This window comes from Scatophagus argus, chromosome 14 (assembly GCF_020382885.2).
Source record: "Scatophagus argus isolate fScaArg1 chromosome 14, fScaArg1.pri, whole genome shotgun sequence".
Lineage (NCBI taxonomy): Eukaryota > Metazoa > Chordata > Actinopteri > Scatophagidae > Scatophagus > Scatophagus argus.
Genome location: NC_058506.1, coordinates 9,601,158 through 9,629,156, shown reverse-complemented (window position 1 = coordinate 9,629,156; position 27,999 = coordinate 9,601,158). Strand labels below are relative to the sequence as shown.

Here is a 27,999-nt window from a genome sequence, read left to right as displayed (position 1 = left end):
AGCTCATGGATACTAAAACGAAAGATTGTTTGAGTTACTAAATAAGCACTGGGTTTTGTCTGTACATGTAGGAACATCCAGAGATCTAGAGAGCAAATCTGTCTTGTGTGAATCACAGAGCAATGTGAGATACAAAGGCATGATAAGTGGGGAGAGAAAAAGGACTGGAAAGAGGGGTGGACCCAGCGTAAAGATGTATGTGGATGCACTGAATGTTTTACTATTCCAACAGCACTGACCGGCTGACAGCATATTTCCATCCTGGCGCAGAGAAATGGGAGACCTTTCTTGTGAAGAGTTTGGAAGATGTTTTTAATCTTTGGACTGAATCATTCCACAGACAAGAAGATGTTCCTGGCCAGCTCTGGTAATGAGAAACAAAAATATTTGCTTGTGCTTGATGGTGTGTGTGTGTGTGTGTGTGTGTGTGTTGAGAGAAAGAATAAGTGAGAGCCAGATAGAGGGAGATAATGAGGCTATTGTGGCAGTTTACACTCATGGTGTACAGCCTAATTTGACCCAGTGATTTCTCACTCACAGTGCACTATGTGTGTGAGATTTTACACGCTTTCATTATCATTTTTGTCATCATTTATCATTGTCTTCATGCCCATTTATAACAAATAATGCAGAGCAGTCAGAGCAGGTGGAAGTCATCTGGTTTCACAGAGAGCCCGGGCTGTGAATGGACACTTTTATTGGCGTGTGAGATCAGGCTGCCTCTGGGACTCATTTGGTTAGTTATGTATTTTGTTGAAATTACCAGCTGATGAAGTGTTTTCCTGTTAGGAGCAGGAGGTGCACAAGTGTCTGAGTGAGTATATTTTTAACATCAAAATGCCAAAAAGCTTCCAGTGTGGTGAATGTTTGAGTGACTGGGACGAACAGGTAAAACTTCATTACAACCAGTTTGCATTTTAAATTTGTATTCACTCAATGCACATGAGTGAATGCGTATTTGAGACACTGAGCCAACTGGGCAGATGTTCAAAAGGAAACAGCACATCTGTTTGGTGGGAGACTCCGAATAAGGGTTTGGGAATATCAGCAGCTTCCTGTTGTTGTTCTTCTTCAGGCGGTCTGGTTCATTTGGGCTTGTGGCTTATTTGGCTGATCACATGAAGTAAGCTGGTACTTTCTGTACTTTGTGATGATTGTTGCAATATGTGGGTGTCATACCAAGCAGAGCAAATCAGAAAATTTAAATAGGATTCATGTGTGCCACAGACATGAGTTAGTTACAAAAATACGACTGTGTTATCCCTGCAACTATGTGAGTCTTCTCTGTAGATGTTGATAATCTGTGTAACCCATCTGGGAATCAGTCGTTTATCTCTTCCGCCCTCAGGACGAGGGTCTGTCTCGTCTTGAGTTGAGTGTCTCATGCAGAATTCCTCAAACAGAAGGTCGAGGTTAGGGTAAAGGTGATGTTTTGGCCTGTCAAACTTAGTGGAAGGAGCAGGATTTGTGCACAGCCCGAGAGGAAGTGCTGACTGTAGTACCTGACTTAACATACGAGAAGGAAGTGGAAAGCTGTTCCTCATCAGACTCCCACGCAGTCCTCAGCTGCATGGAGGTAAACTGCTTCTATCTGTCTTACTGTTTTCTGCTCAAGCATTTTTATACCTTTTGCCTGCCTTCACCTGTCTACTGTCAGGTCGTGTCGAGACATCTGCTCCACAGGTCAGATTAGACAGTATGGAACAGTGTGTATCTACAGGGCACAAAAGCAACCTGAACCTTTCACCAGACACATAACTCAAGGCCTGGAAGAAATTGTCTTCCAGTAGCGCTGAACATTTATCATCCTCCCTCAACGATCATAACCTGTTCGAATGCTGAGGCATCTCTCCAGTCAGTTCAAGTTTAAAACCAAGACCACGTACAGGGAAAACAACATTGCATTAGGTCATTGTATTGGCTAGCAATCAACATCAGAAGGCAAATAGACATTAATATTCATTCTTATTCCATCTGGCTTATTTTGTTCAGTTCAACTGTCCAGTCCAATGTGTTAGAAGTTGGAGGCAAAATTTAAAAGAAAATAATTTCTCATAGATTTAACAACCTCTTTCACAAATCTCTGTCTTAATATCTAAACGCTATCCAAGGGCACTTCGATTTGCTTGAAATACTTGAAGAAGCCTCTTGGATGAGAGGTGAAAACGTCTTCAGGCAAGTCCAGTTGCTTTCGGATAGAGTTTAGATATACTATGACCTGGGCGACTGAGAATCTTTTCACCGAAATATTACTACACACAGTGTTAATAATCTTTTAAGTCACAACCTTAATGCTAATGCTAATGCTACTGGACTGGTAAAAAGCAGCATCCTTATTTTTCAGCCTCACTCGTGCATTTGCTCCAGTTGATAACGTAAAATGTGACACAACAATAAGATCAAAATCATCAATATGTTGAATTATGTGCTTTTGTAAACTAGATTTTGGCCTGGACACTCATCATATTTTATTCTGTTACTTAGTTTGCAGAAGCTGGAGTGACTAATCTACACACAAAATCACTATTTAAAGGACATTCTGCAACTTTTTTGTGCCCTCAGCTGTAACTTCCACATCACGGATGAGAGGGCGACTGACTCAGAGCATCAGCCCTCTCTGCAGACTTTGCTCCGAGTCCATCTGGTTACTTAGCTGCCTCTGTTTGTTTGTTTTCATTTTCCTTAGTGACTCATCATCTGCTTCATTTCCTCCATCTCCTCTCTGGCCCCCGACCATGGGAAAAGCCTTGAGAGATCAATAGCAGAGTCTTTCTCCCACTCTCTTTCACTCTCTCTGACTCTGGGCCATATCGTTCCTGTGAGACGGCTGGAAAGATGGCTCACATGTGTTTGCGCTCTTCCTGTGGAACATAGTGTTTCTCTATCTCATCATCGTTGATGTATCAAGCACAGTGGATACATTATAGTCCACCATGCTTAGTCATATTCTCATAAATTGTTGGTCAGCAGTTTTCCAGAGTGGAAATACCCACTCTACAGTTTACATCAGTGGCACAGAGCTCAGAGCAGGAAGTTCCACCTCCTACTCCTACACCATGTTTTATTTCCTCCTAGGATCAGACTGTCAACACCTGCTTTACCAATACACAATGCTGAGGAGACTCACTGCACTGCAGGGCTTAGTTTGCAGCCTCCTCTGATCAACAGGTGTGGTCCATCTGATATCCAAATCAATGGAAACCCTGCAGGAGCCAATGCATCTCAGAGACTGTCTGAGGATCTGAACTTTGACCCAGCGTTTTTAAAACCGGAGTTGAAGTTCTTTCCTCCTAGAGTTTATTTTCTAAATGGGAAAAAAATGCCGATGCTGTTTCCCCCTCTGCTGCAAGTTGTGGATGTAACTCTGCACCGAGATGGGGAGGAGAAGGGGTTGGGAGGAGGGAAATAGCAGAGCAGCCCAGAGAGTGAATGAAAACAGGTAGGAGCAAGACATAAACAACAATGTGGACACTGCTCTATGGATTAACAAACTTCAGACAAACTCATGGATGTAGCTGTTGTCTGGACTCGCTAAGAATAGAGAAATGGTAAGAGCTGCATGTCTCCATGAAGTGAGGGAACTGTTGACTGTGTTTGTTTTTATTGTGTTTTCTTTATGTGAGGCACTTTGTAACTCTGTGTTTTAAACAGTGCTGTAGAGATAAAAACTTACTTACTTACTTCAATTTTATTCATCATTTTAAATGTACATTTTTCTTTGTCAGTGTTCACTCTCAGCAGAAATCATTTCTCTTTAAAAGTAGAAGCCCAGACTGTGTGGCTGGTGGTGTCTATTTTCAGAAGCTCATGGCAACTATGAAGGGCATAACTGCCCCCATAATGACAGGTTACTGTGGAAGGCCCTGCATTTGTGAGCTTTAAAACTGTTCTCCGGCCTGGGTGTGTACACTAAATCACTGAGGTTTGTGGGAGTAGGACCATGTGTGTGCATGTGTGTGTGTGAGTGAGTCAGACAGCCAGAGACACATTACCCTGCCCACTCTCCTGTCCTGTGTCTGAGTGCGTGGCTCAAAGAGGGCCAGTGTTGACAGTCAGTGGGCTGACAGCGGAGGCGAGAGGGGTCCAGTGTCAGCGCTGAACAGAGGGGACGGTGTGTTCTCCACGTCACTGGGTCCTCTGAGACTCACACACTGGATGTGATTGTCAGATATGTGCGATTTCACCCAGCGGCTTTGTCTGGAGTGACATCAGATGCTGATAGAACGCCCTCTTGTCTTACTTGCGGCTAAACTTGGAGCACAAGCAGTCATGGATGGTTTTTGGCTATTTTTGCAAGAATTTTAAATGATCAGTGATGTCAGCATGGAATGACAAAGAGCTCAAGCGTCATGTGTTGGTGTATGAATGGGCTGATGCTTTCATTTCCTGCTTCAAACAGTGGTGAGAAATTAAAGGAAAAAGAAATAAATAATGAGAAATGGTTTGAGGGTAAAAATAACTGACTGACTATTTTTGACAGACTGACAGCTCTGTCCAACAACATAAAAATAATAAATGAGGGAATATCTTTTAGAAAGTTGGTGTTAATCCCTCCGGTATGGTTTCAAAATTATAACCACTAAAACTTATTGAGACACTACATCGGTTAGTTCCTTAATGAGCCGAAATTAATGAATTAATGGAAATGTGCACCTCAACAGTCAGACATGACATGCAGTAATGTAAGCTTGGTCTGTGGTAGACAAATAATACAGATAGTATGCAATTGTGTCTATTTCCATTTTGCATGGAATGCTAAGCTGACACTTAATTGTTGCCAGGACAAGAGGCTCATGTGGGTGTTAGTGAAAGACATGCATAGCAGCTTTTAACAGAAAAATATGGTGAGTCATCTGTGCTGCTTATGAGTCTGTGTGTGATTGTTTGAGGTCTGTCTGGTCCTCGCAGACTGTTGTTTCCCTCTTGTCTGATGTGAGCGCTGATGAGCACACAGCTGGATCTAATCTGCAGCATCTGTCTGCAAACATTGAGTTTGTTTGTGTTTGTGTTTGTAAGACCTGTGTGTGAGTCACAGTGAGTCATGAAGGAATCTTGATCTAACCTCTAATTTGCACACCACCTGCAGAGCTCATTCACACCTTATGCTCCATCTCAGAAGTACATTTCTGATAACAAATGCTTGTTGTCAAATGTGTAAAATCAGTCATCTTCCTTACACTGGCATAACTCAATGGCAGCTTTCTTGATGGATTGCTTTGTGTCACTAGTTCTGAACAGACAATTACCCACTATAATAGTTTGGTCACATGGGCTTAGAAGTGGGCCAGAAGGTTTCTAAGGAAAGCACTGTTCACATTGTAGTACAACTGTAGTAGCAGTATTCCCAGAGTCCCATTCATGCCCTGCTGCTCCCTCCTTCCCTCTCTCTCTCTCTCTCTCTGTGTGTGTGTTTGCTTCAGGATCTTCATGTGTCAGATAATTCTGACAGTACAGCCGACATGGAGCGCATGAGCAGGAATAAAGTGGAACATGAGCGTCAGACACATCAGGTCTTACAGGTGAGTTATTCACTCATTTCTTAGATCAGAGTCAAGGACCGTTTACAGCCGATTCAACTGGTATGCTAAATCATGTGAAACTGACTTACTTGCGATCAGTATCAGCTGTGAGTCAGTGTTACGCAACCTAAGTGAGAAGTGAACGATTTTTGTAAAAATTTAAGATTATTTCTATGATCTGTGTCTCTGATATGGAGTCTAATTTCTCTGTTCCTTGTTATTTTTTACAAGTCTGGTTTTGAATCAAATGCTGAATAATTAATTAAAATCATACCATGTTCAGTCTTCCAGCTGTAGACAGACAATTGGGTTGTACATGAGGTTATTTCCAAGATCAAAATCTGGATGTTTTCAGAACTGGCCTCTCCATCCCAGTGTTGGTTCATCAGATTAACATATTCTGTCTTTTCTCTGTTTTCCTAATTTGTGTATCTTATTCAGTTGTTAAAGTTCAAGTTCATAAACTGGACTTAGTGTTTGAGCATTTTAACATTTATCTTTTGCTGTTTAATTATTCCTTCATGGGTTTTCACTGATACCCAATTCACCTGGTGTTCAGACTCTGTAGTGCAACTTCACAGTCTTAGTGACTTAATGGTGTCAGGATGGTGGATTGACTTTGTTACCACTGATTATGTTTTGACAGAGCACTCCTTTAGACCTGATTGAAACAGGCAAGTCCCTGAAAGTCCAGGCAGAGCGCCCCCACCTGGTTAGTTTGGGAAGTGGACGCTTGAGCACTGCCATCACTTTGCTGCCACTACTGGAAGGTGAAGACCTTTGTGTGTGTGTGTGTGTGTGTGTGTGGGTGGGTTTGTTCAAATGTAAAATACATTGTGCTCATCACAGAGCAATAACTGAAAACGATATGTGTGTGCACACCAAAGTTATGCAGTACTTATTTAAAGATATTTTTTTGCTCTTGTTGAATGGACCCTTTCAAACCTCATTAATAGCTTGCTGAATAGCCTGATGCAGTCCATTACCATAATTAAGCTAATATGACCAGAAAAGATGACATAATCATACACTTAAACATTGTATAAGTCCAGACATCTCTGTACTGACTGTAGGATCTGTAATCCATGCTATTGTCAGTGAAGACACTGCCATAAGCAGATTTTTTGAGTCAGTTATTCTTTAATAAGTGAGAGGCACGACTTGTCTCGAGTGATGTAGTGACAAAAACTGATGACACATTACCTTCTAACCGTGTTGTTGTTTCTCATTATGTGCCTCAGTTGTGGCTGTTCCCTTGTCTGTGATTTTCTTCCACCATCTGCCTTCCACTGAGTCTAGACGCCGCAGAGAGGGTGTGAACGTAGCGCTCCAGAGAAAAGCCTTCTGGGATTTTCTTTGTGCTCCATCTTGTCTGGGCCATCACATAAGATTAAATAGCACATGTGTTTGTGTGGAGTTAAATCTTATGCACTCAGGCACTCATATAAATATAACTGATAATCAAATTACAACACATTAACTATTTAATGTGTTGTAATTTGGTGGTGGTTATGTTAATTCTCTTTGACAAGATGCCTTTCATCTGCCAGTGTATCTCTTGAGACTGACATCTTCTGTTCAGCATGAAATCACATGCTGACTTTGCTTGTGAATCTGCCCACATGGCCTTGACCTCTGAGATGACACCGGTCACCTCTGGCTTTGAACCACAACCTAAGAATACTTCACAGATATATCCTCTGGTCCACACGAATCTCCTGTAACTGAAGCTGAGGAAATGTTTGTCATTGCAGGGAGAACCACGCTGGGCAGCGAGGGGACAGATATTCCTCTGCAGGGCCACGGCATTGCAGCTAAGCACTGCTACATTGAAAACAAAGCAGGCAGCATCACCTTGTACCCATGTGGAAACCAGTGCTCTGTAGATGGGCTTCCCATCAGCAAACCATATCGCCTGACACAAGGTAGACCTGTCGCAGGATTAAATGACTGCTGTAATATTATTATTGGTTTTAACTGTCTCATTTTCTTCTTTGCAAATGATTATAAGTGAGAAGGACATTAATGCTTATACGTGACATGCAAGTGAGATTGACACTGCTGATCAGCCAGCTGGTTGGTCCACCATTTGTTGAGACATCACTGGGTCAAAATTCAAATGCGCCCGTCCATCACTTTAGTTTATTACTTAATACCTGCAAAACTAATTGACGCTGATGCTGACATTCCCATCAGCCTCAACTGTGTGTGATGTTTAGAGCTTGTTTGTGGTCAACATTGCACCTGTTTGGCGTCAGCATGATGTACACTGATTATCTGTGAAATCACACTGATGTATACTCAGCAGATTAAAATGCTAAATGTAGTGCAGTATTACATACACTTGCATAAACCAACTTTACACAAACAAAACAGTCAAAAGAGTCCCATGTTTTTCCACTAACACGCATACTTACCATAAAAAAGGCATAAGAGTCCCACCCCCTTCAGTCCCCTCTCCATGGGATCCCAGCCAGCAGCTACACCAGAATGTCATTTGAAGCCGGGTGATCAGCCGGTGTGTGTGTGTGGAGGCAGCAGCTGCTGAACAAGAATACTTCAGGCTTTGCCTCATTCAAGGGACGCGTCAAGAAATCCTGAATAATACAACTCTGGAAGGGAGGAAACTGCTTCATGTATATCATAAGGAACAATGCCACAGCCACATGGACCTTTGACTTGACTTTGAAGGATGAAGTAAATATTAAACCCCCTTTGGAATATCCATAACTGGAAACATAAATTCAGCGTGTGACTCTCAGGGAACATATCAGGAATTCTCAAAAGCCACCGGAAATGCAGGGAAAGAACAACGAGTTGATTTCATTTACTGGTTAATTACATGTGAGTTAGTCAGTTCATTTATGTCAGTCAATACACTCCCTACTGTTTAGGAGACTGAGTACTGCCACGACACATATAACCACGAGTAGGTTTGTTTAGCTCTTTGCCACATCTGTTTCACACTTTACAATTCCTGTTTCTTCTCTCGTGATTGACTACTGCTTGCTGTCAGTCTTCACATTATTTTATTCATTTAACTACATGCCACAAGCTGAAATGTGGTTTACTTTCAATGTTAAGATAAATCTCACAAAACAATTGTTTGATAGACGTTAAGAATTTAATGCAGTTCACCAGGATGGCTTTGCAAATTGTTTGCAAAGACACGGCACATGTAATATAGCCTGTGCAATCTAGTAACTGCAGCCATTATAGACCTGTTAGGTAAGCCACTGAAAAAGTGATTTTGTGTCACATTTTAACTAGAATTAGTTGAATGGTTTACAGTTAGTAATGCTTAAATTTGAACAAAGCAAAACAACACTGAATCAGCAATAATTTATGGTTGGTCCACGGTCTTCTCTCCTGGCAGGGTGCATGCTGTGTTTTGGCCAGTCTGCCTTTTTCCGCTTCAACCATCCTGAGGAGGCCCTGCGGATGAAGAGCATGCTGCCTGGAGGAGCAAACACCACAAGAACTCAACATCCAACAGGTAAAGATCCTGCTTTGATAATTCTGCAACACCCCAGATTGTAGTGAAAAACACACAGTTCATGCTCATACTCACTGCATACAGAAATAAGCTGGTCAGTGACAACTGTGTATATGAAGGCTGTACAGTTTCCTCGAGTGTTGTGGACAGAGCAAATGCTTTTGCTGATGACATTTAGTCACAGTCACAGTAAAGTTTGACTGAAATACTGGCCAACATCCTTGACTGGATGCAGAAATAGCTTGTATAGGACTAATTATCTGTGGCCTACATTGTGATCTGGTTCATTTAAATCTGTGGTTTTTGCTCAAGGTGTGACCCCATTGTGATAGAGCATTGTTGTAACATTTTCTTTTCACAGTTACAGTGAGATAATGTTATTTTATCCCTGCCCATTGCTTGCTGTGACTGTTGCCTTTTGATGTTCATGATATTTTGAATCCATTCTCCTCTGACCTTACTGGTTTGGCTGTCTGTGCCTGAACAGTACAGTGAGAGCCACCACACCCTACCCAGTGTGTATGGCCCACTCTTTCCTGACCAGGCCCTGATTTCATCAGCTCTGAATGAGGTACGCGACAGCAGCTTTTATATTTAGCAGCTCCAGATCCCTGGAGGATTACAACAGAACAGAGGAGCAAAACATCCCTCATACAGGAGAACATGGGCCCCAAGACATGTTTCACTATTTAAAGTGAGCCACAGAGACACTGTGTGTGAATATGCTGTCAAAAACATGTTCAAGCGTGTGTATTTTTCTTTTTATGGGTCTACAGCACTGACCTGAGGTGTGGTGGTGGACAAAGATGACAAAGATGACACAGGACAGATCCCTCCCACTGTGTTTGTTTGTGTGTGTTTTTGCAACTGTCTTTTCAAGTGTCGACGTCCTTAATTCAGCAGGAATGCTCATGCCCAAGTGTTTCTGTCTTCCTTTGCAGACTCCTACAGAGCCCAGAACGGGAACCATCAGTCCCTTTCGAGAAATGGCAAAACCAAAATCAACAACATAGAAATCTCATCATCCTCAGTATCTGGTAAACAGCTTATTCATCAGCCCGCTCATCCAAACATGCTCAATGGAAAAAACGGCTCCATGACACAGGACTCTATTTACGAAAACAGCAGCAGCTTTCTAGGCAAGAGCCTCGGTAGCAAAACCCCTCCAGTACCTGCCAGGTCCACTCATACCAACCGCTCTCCTATTCCCCATCCACGGACGTCACTCTCTGTGGCCTCAAGCAGTTCTAGTGGTGGTCAGACAGCCAAGGAGAGCCCGAGGCTTCCTAGGAACAGAAGAGCAGAGCCCACGTCAGGCCTCACACTGCCTAGCGGGGGGTCGGGACAGGGCACAGAAAACTCTAACCTAAGCCGCAAACAATCCCCCATCAAATTTTCCCCGACAGCTCCATCTAGCCCTCGAGTGAGAGGTTCTTCCCTACAGAAGAGATCCCCCAGTCCTTTGAGAAATCAGCCCCTGTCTCATGGAGATGTCCCTCAAAGGATCAGGACTCCAGAGCCAATAGGTTCCAACAGAGAACCTCCTAATCTCAGCTCTTACGCCTCCAACAAAGGGACTCCAGGATCACACTGCTTGGCTTTCTCTCTCAACTCACAGGGCCTCACTGTTAAACCTGTCCCCAACAGCCCCCAGCGCCCCCACAAGCTCATAGCTCCTTCAAAAGCAGAAGCCATAAGGGCACAGTCTGCCCAAAGTCCGTCATCAGTCTCTGAGGTGGAGAAGGATCTTGGAGGTAGGCAGTTAAGGCCTGGCCCTGGTTGTTCCATCATGCCAGGTCTGGATTCTCTATCTGGGTTGTCTCCTCCTGCTAGCCCTCATAGCCAAAAAAAGCCCAACTGCATGACAGTGTCAGGATCTTCCAGCAAGGAACAGAGTCTTACAAAACCATATACTCGGGAACGCAAAAACAGCATCTCCGAGATCAGTGACAACGAGAATGATTTGCTGGAATACCACCGCTGGCAGAGAGAGGAGAGGCTGCGTGAACAGGAAATGGAGAAACTGGTAAGTGATCAGCACTCAAGATATAATTTCACAATAGATACGGCAGGAGAAAATTCAGTATCATAGGTTCACACCAAATAAGGATGATGATGTGAACTTCACTCAAGAACTCGTAAAGAAAACATTTGTCCTTTACGGCTTTTTGTTTAGTCTATGTCCTGTGTAAGGGTGGGATCTGTATATATCTGCAATAATCAGTATACACTAAGTCAAGTTAACCATCTCTTGGTTGGGGCTCCATAATTAATGGACAGGCATGAGATTATCAAACTTGGCAAGACAAATGCTATAGAGTCGATGAACACCATGATTTTAAAGAACATGAAGTGGAGAATGTTAGCATGGCAGACATCGTGTCTGCATTCAGATATCTTGTCTAAATCTCTTGGCATACAGCCACCAGCTCATCTCCCCAGAGCATTACTGGCATCGTCAGCCCACGTGGCCTGAGTAACACGGGGTGAACATTCTTCCACCGGTCTTAAGGTCCAGAGTGGAAGGCGTGGCTGGTTACTGCTCATGACTATATTTATCAAAAGGACGAGTGGCTTTTACTTTCAAAGCTGCTTCTGCTTTCTTATTTGTACCAGCGCTAGATCATAGACTGCATACTTGTTATCCATCCTCAGTCCACACCCATTAGCCCTCCCCTTGACCGCCATTCTTCAGCCCCCACCGTAGGTTGCCTCTGACAGCTGAAGGGATGATAAGAAGAGGAGGGGGTGGGGTAATTCCTGACCGTCTACAGACTATTTCAGGAACCAAAAGGTTTCTGGTAACAAATAAGAGAGTTACTGACAACGTGCATGCAAGTGGGAATAGTTTGACTGCTGAGGATACAGTATGTTCATGTTGCATGTTTGTGTAGGCAGTGTAAGTCATTAACCCTGCAGATAATGGTCCAAGGATGTGTTGAGTGTTTTTGCTTGTGATCAGTATCACAAAGAAAATGATTTAACATTTAGGTTTAATTTTTTTTCTGTAAAACATAGCAATGTTGTGCTATGTTGTTGGCACTTGGAAAATACAGAATGATGATAATACAGTTTAGCTAATATGTTTAAGCAGTAAAATACACATAGGACACACACACACACACACACGCATGACATAGATAACCAACAGGTGAAAAACCTCAGTAAACACATTGGCATCCACATTAGTTTGACATCTGTTTCACATTTGACTTTTTATTCTTCTCGTCTTTCTCTCAGCAAGATATATGAAGCATATTTTCCAAAATGTAGAACTATTACCATACAATGTAAGGGGTCCTGGATTAGTAGTCTTGAAACTCCATCATATGACAGCACCTCTATACTTCCTGTTATTTCTGCTACAGTTATGTTTAAAAGATGCATATTCCCACACAAGGTAGTTTTAATGACAAAGCAGCTGGCATCTGGTGAGCTATGTTTGAGGTCCTGGACTAGCTCAACTTGCCGTTACAGCAGCCTTGAAAGAAGCTCACAAAAGTGATAAATTGTGGACATACAGATGAGAGACAAAGAGAGGATTTCCTGTCACTGAAATGAATGCCCTACATGTGGCACAGCGCTCGCTTGGCACAGTTGGCACAACTATGCAGGACTTTTTTCTTTTATCTCACTTCACTGAACCCACCTGGATGTTTCTGCACTTTAAAAACCCAGGACAAACTTTATCGCTCAGGAAAAATAAAGGGCAGAGCAAGAGAGGAAGAAGTAATAGAAAAGTTATTTTTAGCGTCAGTTTCACTGGGAAAAGGCCAAACTACTTTTTTGCAACCGAGTATGGATGGTTTTGTAGGGATTTGGGTTAATTTAGAAGATTTCTATGGAGTTACATGAAAAAAAATTGTAATTAAACTGCCACATTTCAGAAATAATGAGATAGAGGAGTTTAATTTGGTATTACAGTATGTTGATTCTCCAGGTGGCTCAGTTAAATATGGTTCACAAAGGGACATTCCTCATTTTCATGAAGGATTGAATTGTGCAGCTGTAAACAACTGCCTATAAATTACAGTTACAGTCAATGCTCATGATAGAATTACTGTATAATTTAAATACAAGGCAAACGTAGACTGGTGATTGTAGAAACAACAATACCGCAGCGAGAAACACACAGGGTACAATTGTTCTTGGCCTTGCCAGACTCCTACTTAATGTTCCATATTCTGCACTTTTATCTGGGCAGATTAAAGCAAGCCTCCCAGATTTGGAGTGATGGGACACAACAGACTGGCCACAAACTAGAAGCAAGTGTTGTATCAAAAAATACAGGACACGATAAAGAAAATTAAAGAAGAAGAACGAATGAATCTGAAAAAGAGCAACGTTTAAAGCCGACCGTAGACAGTAGTAGTCAGCAAATAAATCTCGTCTTATGTCTCTCATTTACAGTTATCATAGTCTGTCAGATTCTGTTTTTGTAAACAGCTCTATCTCTGACGGGTTTTACTATGAACCCCCCTCCTGAGAGACAAACTACATCAGCTTCTGCCTTCCTGCTATCAGGTTACAGTTGTCTCATGCCAGTGCCTGGCTGAAGGACAGCTGCCTAAGTGGGACAATGTCACACAAGGACACTTGAAGCCGATCTGCAATACGATCTATAATGTAGAACAATGTGTTTACATGTCACGTCTCTGCTATAGGAGCGCCAGAGGCTGGAGACCATCCTCAACCTTTGTGCAGAGTATAATGATGAGGACAGCGCCGTGGATCTGGCTGAAGTGGTGAGGAGTGGGCTGATAGGGGGCCCTACGGGATCCTACTTGGACACAGGAGGGGGGATGTCTCTTCAGGGACTAGACAGACCCCAGAGGGCCAAAGAGAATGATGAGGAAACCCAGAGAGAGGAGTCCAGTAGCACAGAGAGCACACATCAAGAGGTAATAAACACTTCATGTTGTCTGTGTTTTCCTCAGATTATGAACCTTTTCAGAAAGTGCTTTCATCTGCCCTCAGTGTGATGAGCCGTTAGCCGGTCAGGAGCAGGTTTACCTGGAGGAGGAGAGGAGCAGAATCTTGGCCAGGGTTGATGACTTGAAGCAAAGAGTTAGTGAACTGGAGCTGCAGCTACAAGAGACCAAACAGGAGGTCAACACACACACCAGCAGATAGTGTTGATGAAATATGATATTTTAGCTTGTGTGTTCTCTCTGTGGTTAACAGACTCTGACTCCATATTTGTCTCCAGGTGGAGATGGAGCAGGCTCTGCTGCAGGCGGAGAGACAAGCAGAGCAGGAACAGGTGGAGGCTGAAAATGAAATCATCTCCCAGCTGCAGCTCAAACTCAGCCAGCTGGACAAGGCCACCCAGAAAGAGAAAGACAAGGTGAGCGCTCAGGACAAAACCATGTGAAGCAGCAAATGCTGTCAGTTTGTTCAGAGCTACTGCACGTGAAGGTTGGACATGTTCCCACATATAAAAGCTCACTCTTCAACAGTTTAGATGTACAGTATCTGTAGAGCCTGGACTGACTTGCACTGCTCATGTATTAGCTGTTTGTTCTTAAACTCAAAGCACAAACTGTCTTCACACTGAAATTTCCATCAGCTCTTGTGTTTAAAAAGACAAAAACACCTTTTAGCTGGATGTGACCAGCACTAAAACGTTGAGTCAGATATGCATATACACCACCTTTAGATTTTTCGACGAAATGTGTCCCACACCTAACTCTGCTGCCAACCTAACCTCTGCTTCACTTCTCTAATACTTTAACTGCATCAGCCTTTTAGCTATAAAGCTTTGGTTGCATGGATTTGAGTTGTCTGTGATTTTTTTGTTTTGTTTTTGTTTCTCCATGGGTTGGTGTGTGTGTGTGTGTGTGTGTGTGTGTGTGTGTGTGCGTGTGCGCGCATGAACGTGTACCCAATTGTGCGTACATGTGTGTGTTTTTATGTGTTTTTAGGGGAGGGCTAATGTGTCGGCTGAGCGGAAGGTCCTGGAAAAGCAGAGGAATGAGTACAATGAGCTGAAGAGGCAGTTTGATAAGTGCCCCTTGTCTCTAAGGGAACAGTTACAGGAGCAGCTCAGCAGGGTCAGTGTTCTCACGCAGCCCACTGGCTGGCAACAGTGAGTTATAACAAATACCACAGTACTGTATGATCTGCAAAGAAACGGCTGCGAGCGTGACCCTGAATCTGTTTTGAGCCACTCATAGATCTGCAGACTGCGCATTTCCTCTTTTTCTGCTGTCGCCCTTCATTATCTAAACATAAGATATATTGTGTCAGTGCCATTTGTAAGTGTGACTAAACAGTCACCAAGGCTTCTGCTGCTCCAGCAGCAATTTTTAAACTGCTGCTTAATCTCTGCTATTCCCTCATTCTGGATGCCTGAAATGGCAAATGCAAATAGTAATAATAAATAATGACATTAACAGCTTTGCTCTAAAATTTGCATGCCTTTTACCACAAATAACTAAATGTACACCCACACAGTTAATGTTTATAGGCAGAGCACTGTCAGTTTTGACTGTATGATATTTTGGCTATTTCATCAGGGACATTAAAGGATAAGGCTGGTGTTTGAGTTTGAGTCTTATTTTGAACAAAGTTATAAATAAAACAAAGTTATATAATAAAACCACCAAAGCCAACAATGTCTCTCACCTCTCCAGCCCCATCTGTGGAAGCATCATTTGTAACCAAAAAGGGAAATCTTCAAATTTAGGTCACAATTGCACAATTGTTTTTAGTAAATGTTACTCAGAGTAAACAGTGCATTTGTGTGGGGACTATTTTCAAGCCCTGGGGAGTATTTATAACAGCTGTTCCTGTGTTCATCATAAGGAAGAACGTGTCATTTGAGGGAACAAATATATCAAGTTTTGGTGTTTACATGGGATTTTGTTAATAACAGGAGAAATATCAAATACAGTCAAATACTTTACCTCTTACCACCACAATAACCTGCATGTATATCTGTCTGCGGACAGAAAACTGAAGCTCTGGAAGTTGGGACCAAGCAGTTTGAGGAGCTGGAGTTTTGCCAGCTGGAGGAGGAGAGCAGTCTGGAGGAGAAGAAGGAGACTCAGAGCTCGCAGCTTTTCCAAGAACAAGCCGAATATCACTGCAGAGTGGCAAAGAGGAAGGTGTGCATGCGTGTATAACAGAAAACGCATATATTTGTGTGTGTGTGTGTGTGTGAAAAATATGATGGATGACAGGAGATCATGTGCCAGCATGACATGACTAAATTGTGCATGTTGATTTGCAGGAGAAGATGGGTGCTCTGGAAGCTCAGGTGAAGCAGTTGGGTTTACAGGCAGCTCGAGACTGTGAGAAGATGGCTAAAGACAGGACACTGACTCTGCAGCTGGTGCACGAGGTCTGTCTTTAGCTGTTAGTAACTGCCTATACAGGAGGCATGTGTTTAATTAAGTGATGCATGGCATGCCCGTGGTTATGACAAGTATGTGTATGTTGGTTCTGCCTTTAAGGAGTTAGAAAGGTTGTGTGCCCTGGAGAAGAGGTACCTCACTGTGACTGGAGGGAGGAACTTCCCAAAGCCCGACAGCAGCATGAAAGAGGTGAGGAGGATGAGACGTGGTGTCACAACCTGAGGAATAGTGAAAACTTCCTTCCAAGCAGATTTTTTTTAACTTAGATGAACTTTTTGAACAGGATTTTCTTCATATCAGTGAACCTGACCTTGTTTATGAGGACGGTCCTCCTCATAGCCCCTGTCTCTCCTCTGCCTCCTTCTCCTCCTCTCACTTGCCCTCCCCTGAACTCCTTCCTGTTAGGCTACAAGAGGTAAATCTCAATGAAATCCTTTTTCTAACAAAACCTAATGAATCCTTAATGCCTGTGGTGAAGTTCCTACAATAAGAAATCTGGGGAATGATGGCGTGTTAGCAAATACTGACAAACATGAGCAAGTTTGCAGCGTGTATGTTGGTAGGTCACGTTTTTGCCTTTCTGTAGATATGTTTGTTTGAGGTTTGTACATTCCCCAGATTTTATAGTTATACTATCTATATCTGTAGCATTTGTGGAGAATTGTCCATAATCCGATGAAAAAAAATACACAGAAGACAACCTGCGGGGTGTTTAAACCACAAAGAGACTGTAATCCATACCAGTTTCAAAACATAGATCCAGTGTGTTGTGTTGCCCACATGTTTGCTTTGGGCATCCTTGCATGACTTTTGTAAGTGTTGACTATTGCAATCTTCAGCTTCCTTATCCCTGTGTTTGGCTGTTGATGTAGGAGTACCTCAGGCTCTCTGATGTCTATAAGATGTATGGAAATGCTTCCATGCAGCCTCGCTCTTCTTCCCCTGCTGCTCTCCACTGCCTCTCCCTCGCTGTAGCTCCAACTCTGCCGTGTGAGGTAGACACCCTGCCTGCTCTCTGCCATACTCTCTCATATGTTTCTCTGACGGCTTCTTAACTTCCTTCTCCACTTTATTCTCTCTCCCTGTCCTGTAAATGTCTCTGTGTGTCTTGTTTACCTGTGTATCCGTGTGAAGGAGTACATCACAGTCAGTCAGTTAAGCCAGATCTTTGGGATGCAGAGAATTGATCGCTCCTCTTCCGCCTCTATTCCATCATTCCAACTCTCCTCCTCCTCCCAATCCACCTTGTCATGCCACACTACAGCATGTGGTCCTTCCACCTTTCTCTCTGCACAGGTTTGTTGTTGTTCCCTAATTGGCAGAGTCCCATTTTGGTAACTGACAACACCATTTCAGTGTTTTGTTCTACTGGAAAACTGTGATTTCCAAAGCAGCTTGATTTTGCTACGAGAATGTATTTCTGCTTGTGGCTTCTGTCACTGATGCTGGTGCTGTACTGGCTCCCTCTCCTTTGGCTGGATGCTTTTCATCACCTCAGAGTCAGCCTGAGCTGCGCAGGAATGCAATGCCGCCTATTAACCTTGAGCGCTGGTACCAGGACATCATGGCTGCCGGAGAGCCTGAGTCATGTCCACCACCACTGCCTGCAAAGTCTTTTTCCACACGCCGACAGGGGCAGGTAAATTCTCAGTTCTTTCTCCCTCGCTGCTTTGTGTTATGTTGAATTCAGTATCTTGCTTGCTAAAGGGCACTTTAAGCAGGCCAGATGTACTGCCAACACACTGTCTCAGTCTCAAACTGCAGAATCTCTATATGACCCTCTCAAAAGCCACTCAACTATCCATATTCCTATGACTAGGAGTCCCTCTAGTGGACAAAAGGTGGGATAGTCTGTGAAACCTTTCCTGCTGCCAACCATTTGTAATAAACCGGAGAGTCAGACTGAGATAAGACTATATACATATGGAGCTTTGGGATCATATTTAAATAAAAATATAGCTTCAAAGGCATCATAATCTAGTTCATTTGTTCAGATGAGTTAGTTTTCAATAGTCAGACTTTATGTACTTCTGAGTGTGCAGAGGTGGAAGAAAAACTTATGACTTTCTCTTGAGTAAAAGCACTAAAGTTTTAACATGAAAATGTACTAAAGTAAAAGTACTCATTTTGTATCTGGTAAAGCTGGAGCTAAATGTAGTTACTTTGTTTTGTGAATTTCCCCCAGGGATCAATAAAGTTGGGCGGCACGGTGGTGCAGTGGTTAGCACTGTCGCCTCATAGCAAGAGGGTTCCAGGTTCGAATCCCGGTCTGGGCCCTTCTATGTGGAGTTTGCATGTTCTCCCTGTGCCTGCGTGGGTTTTCTCCGGGTACTCCGGCTTCCTCCCACAATACCAAAAACATGCACATTAGATTAATTGGCTACTCTAAATTGCCCCTAGGTGTGAGTGTGAGAGTGTGTGGTTGTCTGTCTTTGTGTGTTGGCCCTGCAATTGACTGGCGACCAGTCCAGGCTGTACCCCGCCTCTCGCCCGTAGTCAGCTGGGATAGGCTCCAGCTCCCCCGCGACCCTGACGGATAAGCGGTATAGAAAATGGATGGATGGATGGATCAATAAAGTCATATAAGTCATTTAGTGATTTTATTTTGTACTATTAATCTGAATTTGCAAAATAGCAAGTAACTAATATTATAAAATAAATGTAGTGGAGTAAAGGTCTAAATGAGCCGAAAATGGAAAGGACCTCAAAACTACTTCTTCATCTTCCCTACACAGGAAGAAAAGAGTGTAGAAGAGAGGAACGTGATGAATTAATGATCTGATCCTTCTTCTCTCAGCTATTGAAATCCAAATCAGATGGTGAAGTTGGACTGGCAGCATCATGCAGCACTGCAGCCATGACACCTTCTAGTGGTGTTGCTCATGACAAAAATGCATCCACCAAGGTGAGCATATCTCTCACTATCTATCTATCTATCTATCTATCTATCTATCTATCTATCTATCTATGTAAACACATGTGTGTGTGTGATACTTATTATGTACTTTTCAGGGGTTACAGTTAATGCTGAGGGAGATGTCAAACCCATTAGACATGGACTCCAGGAGGCAGTTGGCCCTGCAGAGTAAAGGTACTGGAGTCACATCTCACATGCTGAACATACTGGTGGCAGGCATTCCCAACTTTTAAACAGATCAAAGTCTACAAAGGAGAGATGTGGTCACATATTGTGGAGCATGGGGGAAGACTACAGACTCTTTAAAGTCTATGGGTCAGCTCTGTTTTGGTGATCTGATCTAATTCAAATCAACTCGTAGCAATGACCTGGCACTATCAATAGAGGGCACTGTAAGCCTGTGACAGCTGTCTCTGCTCGCTGTCTGACTGCACAGATCTGTCTCCCACCATCCATCACTCCATCCTGCACCATCAGTCGCCACCGAGTGGCAGCCAAGCGTACGACACCCTCAGCCTGGAGAGCTCAGACAGCATGGAGACCAGTGTCTCCACCGGCAACTCCGCCTGTACCCCAGAAAGGTGAGAGACTAGCGCTGTTTCCATGGGAACACTCAAGTCTGCCCCGTCTCTCAGGAGAGGGGTCACTAGACTCTGTTCAGTTTACTGCTCTTCATGAAGCCTTTGTCTTCATATCCTGTTTTCAGTGTTTGGTTTCCAAGCGTCTGTTGGTTTATCACACGCTCCTTTCCTCTGTGTGTTGTAGCGCCTGTGGGTTAGAGGCCCAGAGGATAGAAGAGATGGAGAAGATGCTGAAGGAGGCGCAGCAGGAGAAAGCCAGGCTGATTGAGACCCGAGTGAGTTCCCAGGTTTAGCGCTGCAGAGTTTTGACTTTACTGGACGTCAGTTATCACCACTTATCCCATCACTTCATTTACGGTTTCAAGTAAAGTCAATTATTGAAAACAGTTGAGTGCCCGAAAATTATAATAACTACATTAATCATAATCAACTAATTATTCCACCAGTTTTCAAGCAAACATGACAAAAAAAAATCACATTTGAAATGAGTTGGTTTCTGTGTCATGACATTGAGCTGAATATCTTTGGGCTTGTTGGCTGAATAAAACAAGCACGAAGAGAATACTTAGCATATTGATCAATAATGAAAACAATGATCACTTACATTCATAGTTTCAAGTGGAAGACCAGAAGGTATCTGGAATAACGAATGCTGTTGTTAGAACTGGGCAATATGGATAAATTCACACAATATAATTTTGTTATGATATGACTAATGTATGAAAATCACATACAATCCTGATTCCAAAATAGATAGGAACTGTGTAAAATGTAAATAATAATAAAAAAAATCTCAAATGAGCTGTGTTTACCAACGGCAGTGTTCCAAAGTGTTCCTGAACCCTTATAATAACCTTCCCATGAAGTACAATCACATATTTGTCAAAGCGGTGAAACTCGCCCCATCCTCGCCTGTGAACGACTGAAGCTTTCGAGGACGTCCCTTTCATACGCAGCCATGATCCCATCACCTGTTACCGATGACCCTGTTTTCCTATTGAATGTTCCAAATGTGTATTTAGAGCAGTACACAACTTTTCCAGTCTTTTGCTGTCCCTGTCAACTTTTTGGAAATGTGTTGCTTTCAGGAAATTCAGGACAAACATATATTTAAGCAAATCAATGAAGTTGATGAGGTAAATAATTAAATATATTGTCTTTGTACAGCTTTTAATGGAGTATATGTCTAACAGATTTATCACTTTTTTTTGGAATCGAGGTTGTATGAAATAATCACAGTCGATGCTCAGTGCAATAGACATTCAAAAGTTACAGTGCTATACATTTCATCAGAAAAAAACTTAACAAATGCAATAATAATAAAAAAAAAATCAGTCTTTAATTTGCACCACACATTTTGTAAAGCAGTAATGATATGATTACATACAGCTTCCACTGAACGTTGATGAACGGTAGCTTTGAAATATCACAGTATGTCATTCTCAAAGTGATCACTCAGCTCAGAGGTGGTGAAATGAACTTTGTTTACCTTTGTATCATTTCTACATGCTGAAACAAAGTAGACCTGTATGTAAGTATCTGAAAGCTGCAAAGGATCATTTTACATCAGCAAAGCTTGCCCTTCTATATACAGACTTAAGGGATATATTTTACAAAACCCTGGATTGGGACTTGAATTCTCCTGTGCCTCTTCTGACAGTCGTTCACTTTGTATTGCAATATTTGCCTAAAATTTACATATTGTCCCCGTCTCACTTTTTCCCCCTGTCTTATTTTTTTTTCCTCTCTTCTCTCCATCTGTTCCTCTGTCTCCTCTCCCGACGCTCCCAGGAGAGGGAGGTGCAGGCTCGGCGGCAGATGTTGGAGGAGGAGCGGAGGAGGCGAGAGGAGGCCGAGAGGAGGCTTCAGGATGAGACGGCCCACAGGCAGAGGCTGGTGGAGGAGGAGGTGAAGATGAGAGAGAAACACTTCTCCCAGGTCAGTGGAGCAGCGGGAGGAGACGGGCGGCGGGAAGAAGAGAGAGGAGGAGGGAGGAGGGAGGAGGGGACGGGAGACTTGGGGGAGAGGATGAGAGGCGAGACACTAAAGAGAGGCTGGGTATATGGGAAGATCAAAGATTGCCAGGAAAGGGAGAGAAAGGGGAGACAACAGATAGGAGAGTGGAGAGGGTGAGAGGAAGAACAGAGAGAAAATGGATGGGGGGGTTGTACAAAATATATAATGTACACATAATTAAAGCTTTAATCTTGACTGAGTGTATTTAATTAGTAGTTCTCTGTGGTATGAGCACTGCAAGCAAACAAACACCATCAAATATCAAATAACAGACACACCTTGTTCCACTTATCTTCAGAGTTGTCTTTGTTCTTGAGTCCGACATAAGCTGTTGTAGTCAATATTTTTTAATGAACCTAATGTACAATTTTTAACCCAACTCATTTCCCCACAGCTCAAAAGAGCCTGCTAGTGTCTTTTAGCTCATCGTTTTGGTTTTACTGATGCAGTTTTACTGTTTTGGTTTGCTCTCGTTAGCGTCATTTTCAGCTTCCGCATTCAAAACCCAACACACACTGCCTGCTCAGCACCAAACTGCAGACAAAGCTGGCGACCATAACTCCAAATGACAGCATGTGTTGCTTTGTGACAAATGTTTGCATGCTTGTCTCCACTGCTCCCAGGTAGCCAAACACACAAAAATGATTGCAGGTTTAAGTCACAAAAATTCAGAATTGAGATCTGATTTGACTTGAGATTTGAAATCAGAAGTCTCATGTTTTAAAACATAAATTAAAATACGTCAGACAGGTCTTGTATATCCTCACATGTTAATTTTTTATACGGGCTACAGGTATAAAACACAAAACTGCAGTCTGAAACATCTGAATCTTAACTTGGCCCAGAAAACTTAAAACAGCCCTTCTGTTTCCCCCCACGTCTTTCTCACTGCACTTGGTTAGCGGCATTGAAGCTGTATGAAACTGTTTCTTCACAGGCCCGTCCAATGACGCGCTATCTGCCGAACCGTAAAGAGGAGTTTGACTTGCGTGCCCACGTGGAGTCGTCTGGACACAGCATAGACACCTGCCCCTATGTCATCCTCACTGAAAAGATGTGCAAGGGACACCTGGTAAAGATGGGTGGCAAAATCAAATCGTGGAAGAAACGCTGGTTCGTTTTTGACCGTCTCAAGAGGAACTTCTCTTACTACGTGGGTGAGGATACAGCGACATTTCATGCATGATACGAAGGATTATTGGTTCATCTGCTGCCTGAGCTTTCACTACTCAGAAAGTCTTACTGATTTTCCAGAGAGACCAGAAGATAAATCACAAGTTTGCATGATGATTCAGTCACACACAGACACAAATTAAAACAATCCTCAGTTGTTTGAACTGAAAAATCTTGTGGACTTCAGTTTATATGTAATGTAAAAATACATTCTGAGGTGAGTGCCTGGTTCGGAAAACATTAATTAAAGTTCAACATTTGCAAATTTATTACCAAGACAAGTGAAGAAGGCAGGTGCTCACTCAGTTTCACATGCAACAAGGCCAGGGATCCTCAAGGTGCTCTCGAACGTGAATAAACTGATCACAGAAAAAAAAATGTTCTTCAGAGCAATGAGAAGAATTGTGTGATCCTTCATTGATTAAAATGCAGAAGAGTTTACAGGTTCTCCATCAAGGCAATCACAGTAAACTCACATATTTAAACCTGGTGCTCTAAATAGACGGACAAATACAGACAACAGATATCACAATGACGTTAGACTGAAAGATCGACTGAAAGATCCCTCAAAGTCCCGTCTATGTGTGCCATTAAAAAAGGTTATGTTTATAAATCGGGTTCATAAACTGTTTCCTCATTCATAGCCAGATAAGGCCTCCATTACTCACCTTCTCTCTCATCTTTCAGTCGTACTTGGTATGTCCACTATAAAAACATTTACTGTGACCGGTGAGGCGATACACTACACATGTGGTGTTTAACCAGATGTCTTTCTAGTAGGTTTGGAGCAGCTGACTGCGCTCTGTGGACTTGGCTTTCTTTAGAGCCACAAACACTACATCTCAAAGTCCATTTCAAAATTTGTTAATTTGTAAATAGAGAGCAACTTAAGTAGTAAAACTTTTCTTATGCCTAAGAAGTCTCAAGTTACAGCTTGTGTTATGTCTACTCAATGGCTGGACTTCACAGGATGAAGGACTAATAGCAGTACTAACCTTTTGGATTCACTATAAAGGATCCTGTTGGGTTCAAGTTCTCCTTGTCCAATTTAAGTCTCAAACTTCATGAGCTTCAGATTAAATGAAGCCAATGTGCTGTCATAAGAATCTGCTCGTATATTAATTCAGAAGTTATAAAAGTTGATGTACACCAGGCTTAGACCTGATTTATTCAGCCCAGCCGACAGCAGTGCTGAAGTTGTTCTGAAGAGTGCACCCCTCGCTCTCTTTGTTGTGTTTTTCAGTAAAACTCGACTTTTGTCCAAGCCAGCATCATTCATCTGGAACCAACAAAGGGGCTAACAAATTAAAGCTGCGCTAAGTGTGATTTTCCGCCTTGTGCTTGTGTGTTAGAGCCAAAGTCAGTTCATAATTCACGTCTATCAGACTGTCCCCTGACTTTGAAACCAGAACAGTTTTCTGAATAATAGAGTGTGTTTTTGGGACATTATTTTACAATCAAGTTCAAAATAGAATCCAAGGATATTTTCATTACTGTCGCCTCTGTTCTCTTTGCTCTTCTCTCTCCACTCACTTGCCTAGCCTTTTCACCCTCTTACTCCTGACGAAGATGATGATGATGATGGTGATGAAATAAGATGCAATACTTTCTCAAGATGTGTTTTTCTCGGGGAGGAGGCTAGCTCCTGGCTTGTTCGTGACTAATAAAACGAAACTCACATTTCAAAAACATTTATCTCATTACTAAGCAGATTTGACTTATGGAAAAAGAAAAGCAAGAGAAAGTGTCAGACGTATTTTAAAGACCTTTAATTGTTGCTGGATGTTTGTTTCTTAGCCGGGCGCTCCAGCGTAATCACTTCAAACTGATTTTATTTGAAGACAACTAATCTTAGTTGTGAGAAAAGTCTCCTCTACACTTAAACGCCTGTAGTTTAGCCCCAAAGAAACCCGTCAGTCCAACCACTGTGTCCGCTGAGCTTCATCCACAGGTTTCCCTAACTACCAAGCACCTCAGTGGGGAGTGACTTTAAAAGGCTTAAGGATACTCTGTGAATAGAGAAGAGCAATCGAAAAGACCGGACAGAAGGTCTGACCTGCCTGAGGGGAAATGTAGACCTGAAAGCTCAAATCTCATACACAAAATAGAGGCATTTCTTTTTAAGATTTACAGCAGATCTCAAGAAGTGAACCTCGCTGGCAGGGAAAAGACTAAAAAACCACAGAGGCAAAGTACAACTGAAGAAAACAAGTCAAATTAATAGGGTGCTAAAGACTTCAGGCATAGCTCGAAATAGACTTGCACTTTTAATTAACTTTTCCTCTGACACAGTGCTGCTCATACCTATTCATGGGTTATGTGTTGCTGGGAAAAAGAGTTAACACCTTTCTTCTTGTTTTTGTGTCTGTTCTCTCCATCTGTATTTAAGTTCATATTTTTTACTTCCTCTACAAACTTATTTTTATGACAGGATCTGATCTTTTGTGCAAACTACCAAGATTAAGAATAGTTTTAATTAATATAAAAAATATAACAAATTCTAAGTAAGCTAATTACGTTATAACTAACAATCCACTCAAGTATATCTGATATTCACCGCTGAATTGTTTTCATTCAAGTTGTCCCTCATAGAAGAGGCAGACCACAGTTTGTCTCAAAGTATTTGGCTCAAGAAGGACATTTAAGACAAATGATGGTGAATCACATATTTTCATTAGAATATAAAATGAATCTTTGATGGTTTTGAAGCGGTGCTAGTAAAATTAATTTGCAATTTGTGACATCATTTTGGCCAAGCTTCCTGAGGAAAAGTATATTTTGTCTGCGTGGTTTGTTTACAAGTCAAGTCTCAGGTCCTTTGAATGTACAACTTTTACTTTGCCTGATCCTTCGTCCACATGGATTTCTGCTCAGACTCAATAACTGACTAGTTATGGGTTTTACATTTTCTGTGTTTCACAAAAAAATATTCTTATATCGTTTTCGGCAATATTTATTTCTAATATTTCTATATTTTAGGAGTATAAAGACATTTGCTTTCACTGTTTATTTTGATGTTTCAAATTCATCTCTGTTTGCTCATATTTCAGGGAAAAATGACTCAAATGTGATTGAGAATGTAAGACCACATGTTTTGAGACAGAAAAGTATCTCTGCTGTACTTCTCTACAGGTGTGACCCTGGGCCCAAGACTCATATTTTAAAAAACTGTCTGTTATTATTTGACCAAAAACAAACATGAAATGTTTCCCCACATCACTGGCTGATTGTGCCGTCTCCTGCTCGGGCTGACAGAGGTCTTGCATCAGTAGGAGACATAATGTAATGTATCTTAATATGTTTTTTTTTTTTTTCTGTTTCTCCTCTCAGACAAGCATGAGACCAAGCTGAAAGGACTCATTTACTTTCAGGCGATAGAGGAGGTTTATTACGATCACCTTCGCAGCGCCACCAAGGTAACCTTTTCATTCAAAACTTCAACTGTGATTTTATAACCCTATTTTGCATGGCTGTTTCTCATTTTTTTACTTTATCAATAAATATAGTGAAATAAAATCTGAAGATTTTAATTCCAAAATGTTATGTATTTACATTGAAAAAAAATGTGTTCAGTATTTCAAAATGCTGATTCTATATTTAATAAAGAACATTTATAAGTAATGAGCTTGATTTGCTCTAACAATTTCCCATAATAAACTTCATTTCAGCAAGTGTACTTTTATTTGAAATGATACATTATACTCATCTTGGAACAGAGCAACATCTTTGCAGTCACTCACATTTTATTTTACCTGAAAACATTGTCACAAGTGATGCTGTAAACGCGCTGCTGTCAAATTGGGTGTCGATGTTACAGGAGAGTGGGACTACTTTCAATTGGAAATATTGGACTGGACTCTTGTTTTTTCTTCTTTTGAATTTTGGAGTCTGTTATCTGTTCTTTTGTGTTGACAAATTTCTGAGGAAAAAGATGCAACAGGTGCAGCTTGCAGCCTTTGGAATAAAAAGTCTCCCCCTCTTCCTGTAATCCTCCAGAGCCCCAACCCATCTTTGACCTTCTGCGTGAAAACCCACGACCGCCTCTACTACATGGTGGCCCCGTCCCCGGAGGCCATGAGGATCTGGATGGATGTCATAGTAACGGGTGCCGAGGGGTACACGCAGTTCATGAGCTGAGGGACCACTGGGTGACAGATTTGGAGGATGACATCCAGACTCCTGCTCCCGGACGGAGGCAGAGCTGGAGTGGAAAACACACAGCCTGATGGTGTCTGTAACGGATGGACATTTGAAGAGATAAATAATCTGAGGCTCTTGTAAAACGCCCGATGCCTTTGAGCAAATGAGGGTTTAGTCATGACAAAGGTGCATTTGTATTTACCTGTAAGGTGCTGCCAGAAGGAAAACACTTTGAGCAACCTGCCAACGGACCTATGGGGAGTTCTCAACTAATCACCTTCTGTCACCTAAACGATAACAGCGATAACATCATTTCTGAGGTTTCAGGACGAACACTTACTTCATATAAGCTCAAACTGTTCCCACCAGTGAAGTCGATCTATGCATGCAGTGTTATCACTCTAACCAATGCCTCTGCTTTTTTCCCCCTTTTTTGATACATTTGTACTTCTTGGATGACAAAATAATCTCATAACATTTCGCTAAGAAATAAACACAATTTAGCTGCAAATATTCTAAAATATTTTAAAATATGTTACTTATTCAATGAAACATTACTTGGTGCCAAATACTTTATGTAATGTTTTGCCAGATTTTTACAAAACAGATGTCAACATCGCTCTATATATTGTTCCAAGGGCTTTTCATTCAGGCAAATAGTAATATGGTATGTTTGTATATCACCTGAATATGTCAAAGAAAACCTTCTATTAACATTTTAACAAAACTCATAAATTATATCCTTATAATGATATTGTAAAACTACCATGTACATCTAATAAATAAATATATGATGCAT

The 27,999-nt window shown here is 42.0% G+C and overlaps 1 protein-coding gene and 1 long non-coding RNA gene across 9 annotated transcripts; one reads left to right on the top strand and one right to left on the bottom strand.

Moving 5' to 3' along the window:
* On the top strand, positions 1 to 27,998 carry phldb1a (pleckstrin homology-like domain, family B, member 1a). Of its 8 annotated transcripts, none has more exons than XM_046411009.1 (24): positions 1 to 367; positions 5,421 to 5,519; positions 6,166 to 6,289; positions 7,274 to 7,444; positions 8,896 to 9,015; positions 9,957 to 11,041; positions 13,680 to 13,916; positions 13,993 to 14,124; positions 14,225 to 14,362; positions 14,940 to 15,068; positions 15,969 to 16,124; positions 16,250 to 16,360; positions 16,473 to 16,562; positions 17,246 to 17,368; positions 17,508 to 17,669; positions 17,872 to 18,012; positions 19,171 to 19,278; positions 19,386 to 19,464; positions 19,727 to 19,871; positions 20,056 to 20,146; positions 21,663 to 21,809; positions 22,825 to 23,044; positions 26,391 to 26,476; positions 27,057 to 27,998. In XM_046411009.1, exons 2-24 carry the CDS (start codon positions 5,460 to 5,462, stop codon positions 27,195 to 27,197), a joined length of 3,996 nt encoding a protein of 1,331 aa, XP_046266965.1. In that variant the 5' UTR covers positions 1 to 367; positions 5,421 to 5,459; the 3' UTR covers positions 27,198 to 27,998. The 8 variants fall into 8 exon arrangements, with proteins under 8 accessions (XP_046266965.1, XP_046266963.1, XP_046266968.1 ...); XM_046411007.1 differs by lacking the exon at positions 1 to 367 and adding an exon at positions 938 to 1,576; XM_046411008.1 differs by lacking the exon at positions 1 to 367 and adding an exon at positions 1,605 to 3,548.
* LOC124070787 lies at positions 21,206 to 23,853 on the bottom strand. Its single transcript, XR_006845241.1, has 3 exons — positions 23,729 to 23,853; positions 23,334 to 23,419; positions 21,206 to 22,933 (listed from the first exon to the last, which is right to left on the bottom strand). It is a non-coding gene; the product is annotated as an uncharacterized LOC124070787 (long non-coding RNA).
* Position 27,999: the final 1 nt, after the last annotated feature.

Excerpts from the sequence above, each read along its gene's own strand:
- phldb1a (XM_046411007.1), top strand. Across the intron at positions 16,361-16,472 it reads CTCTGCAGCTGGTGCACGAG|GAGTTAGAAAGGTTGTGTGC; the intron begins GTCTGTCTTTAG and ends TCTGCCTTTAAG. Across the intron at positions 16,563-17,245 it reads CCGACAGCAGCATGAAAGAG|GAGTACCTCAGGCTCTCTGA; the intron begins GTGAGGAGGATG and ends CTGTTGATGTAG.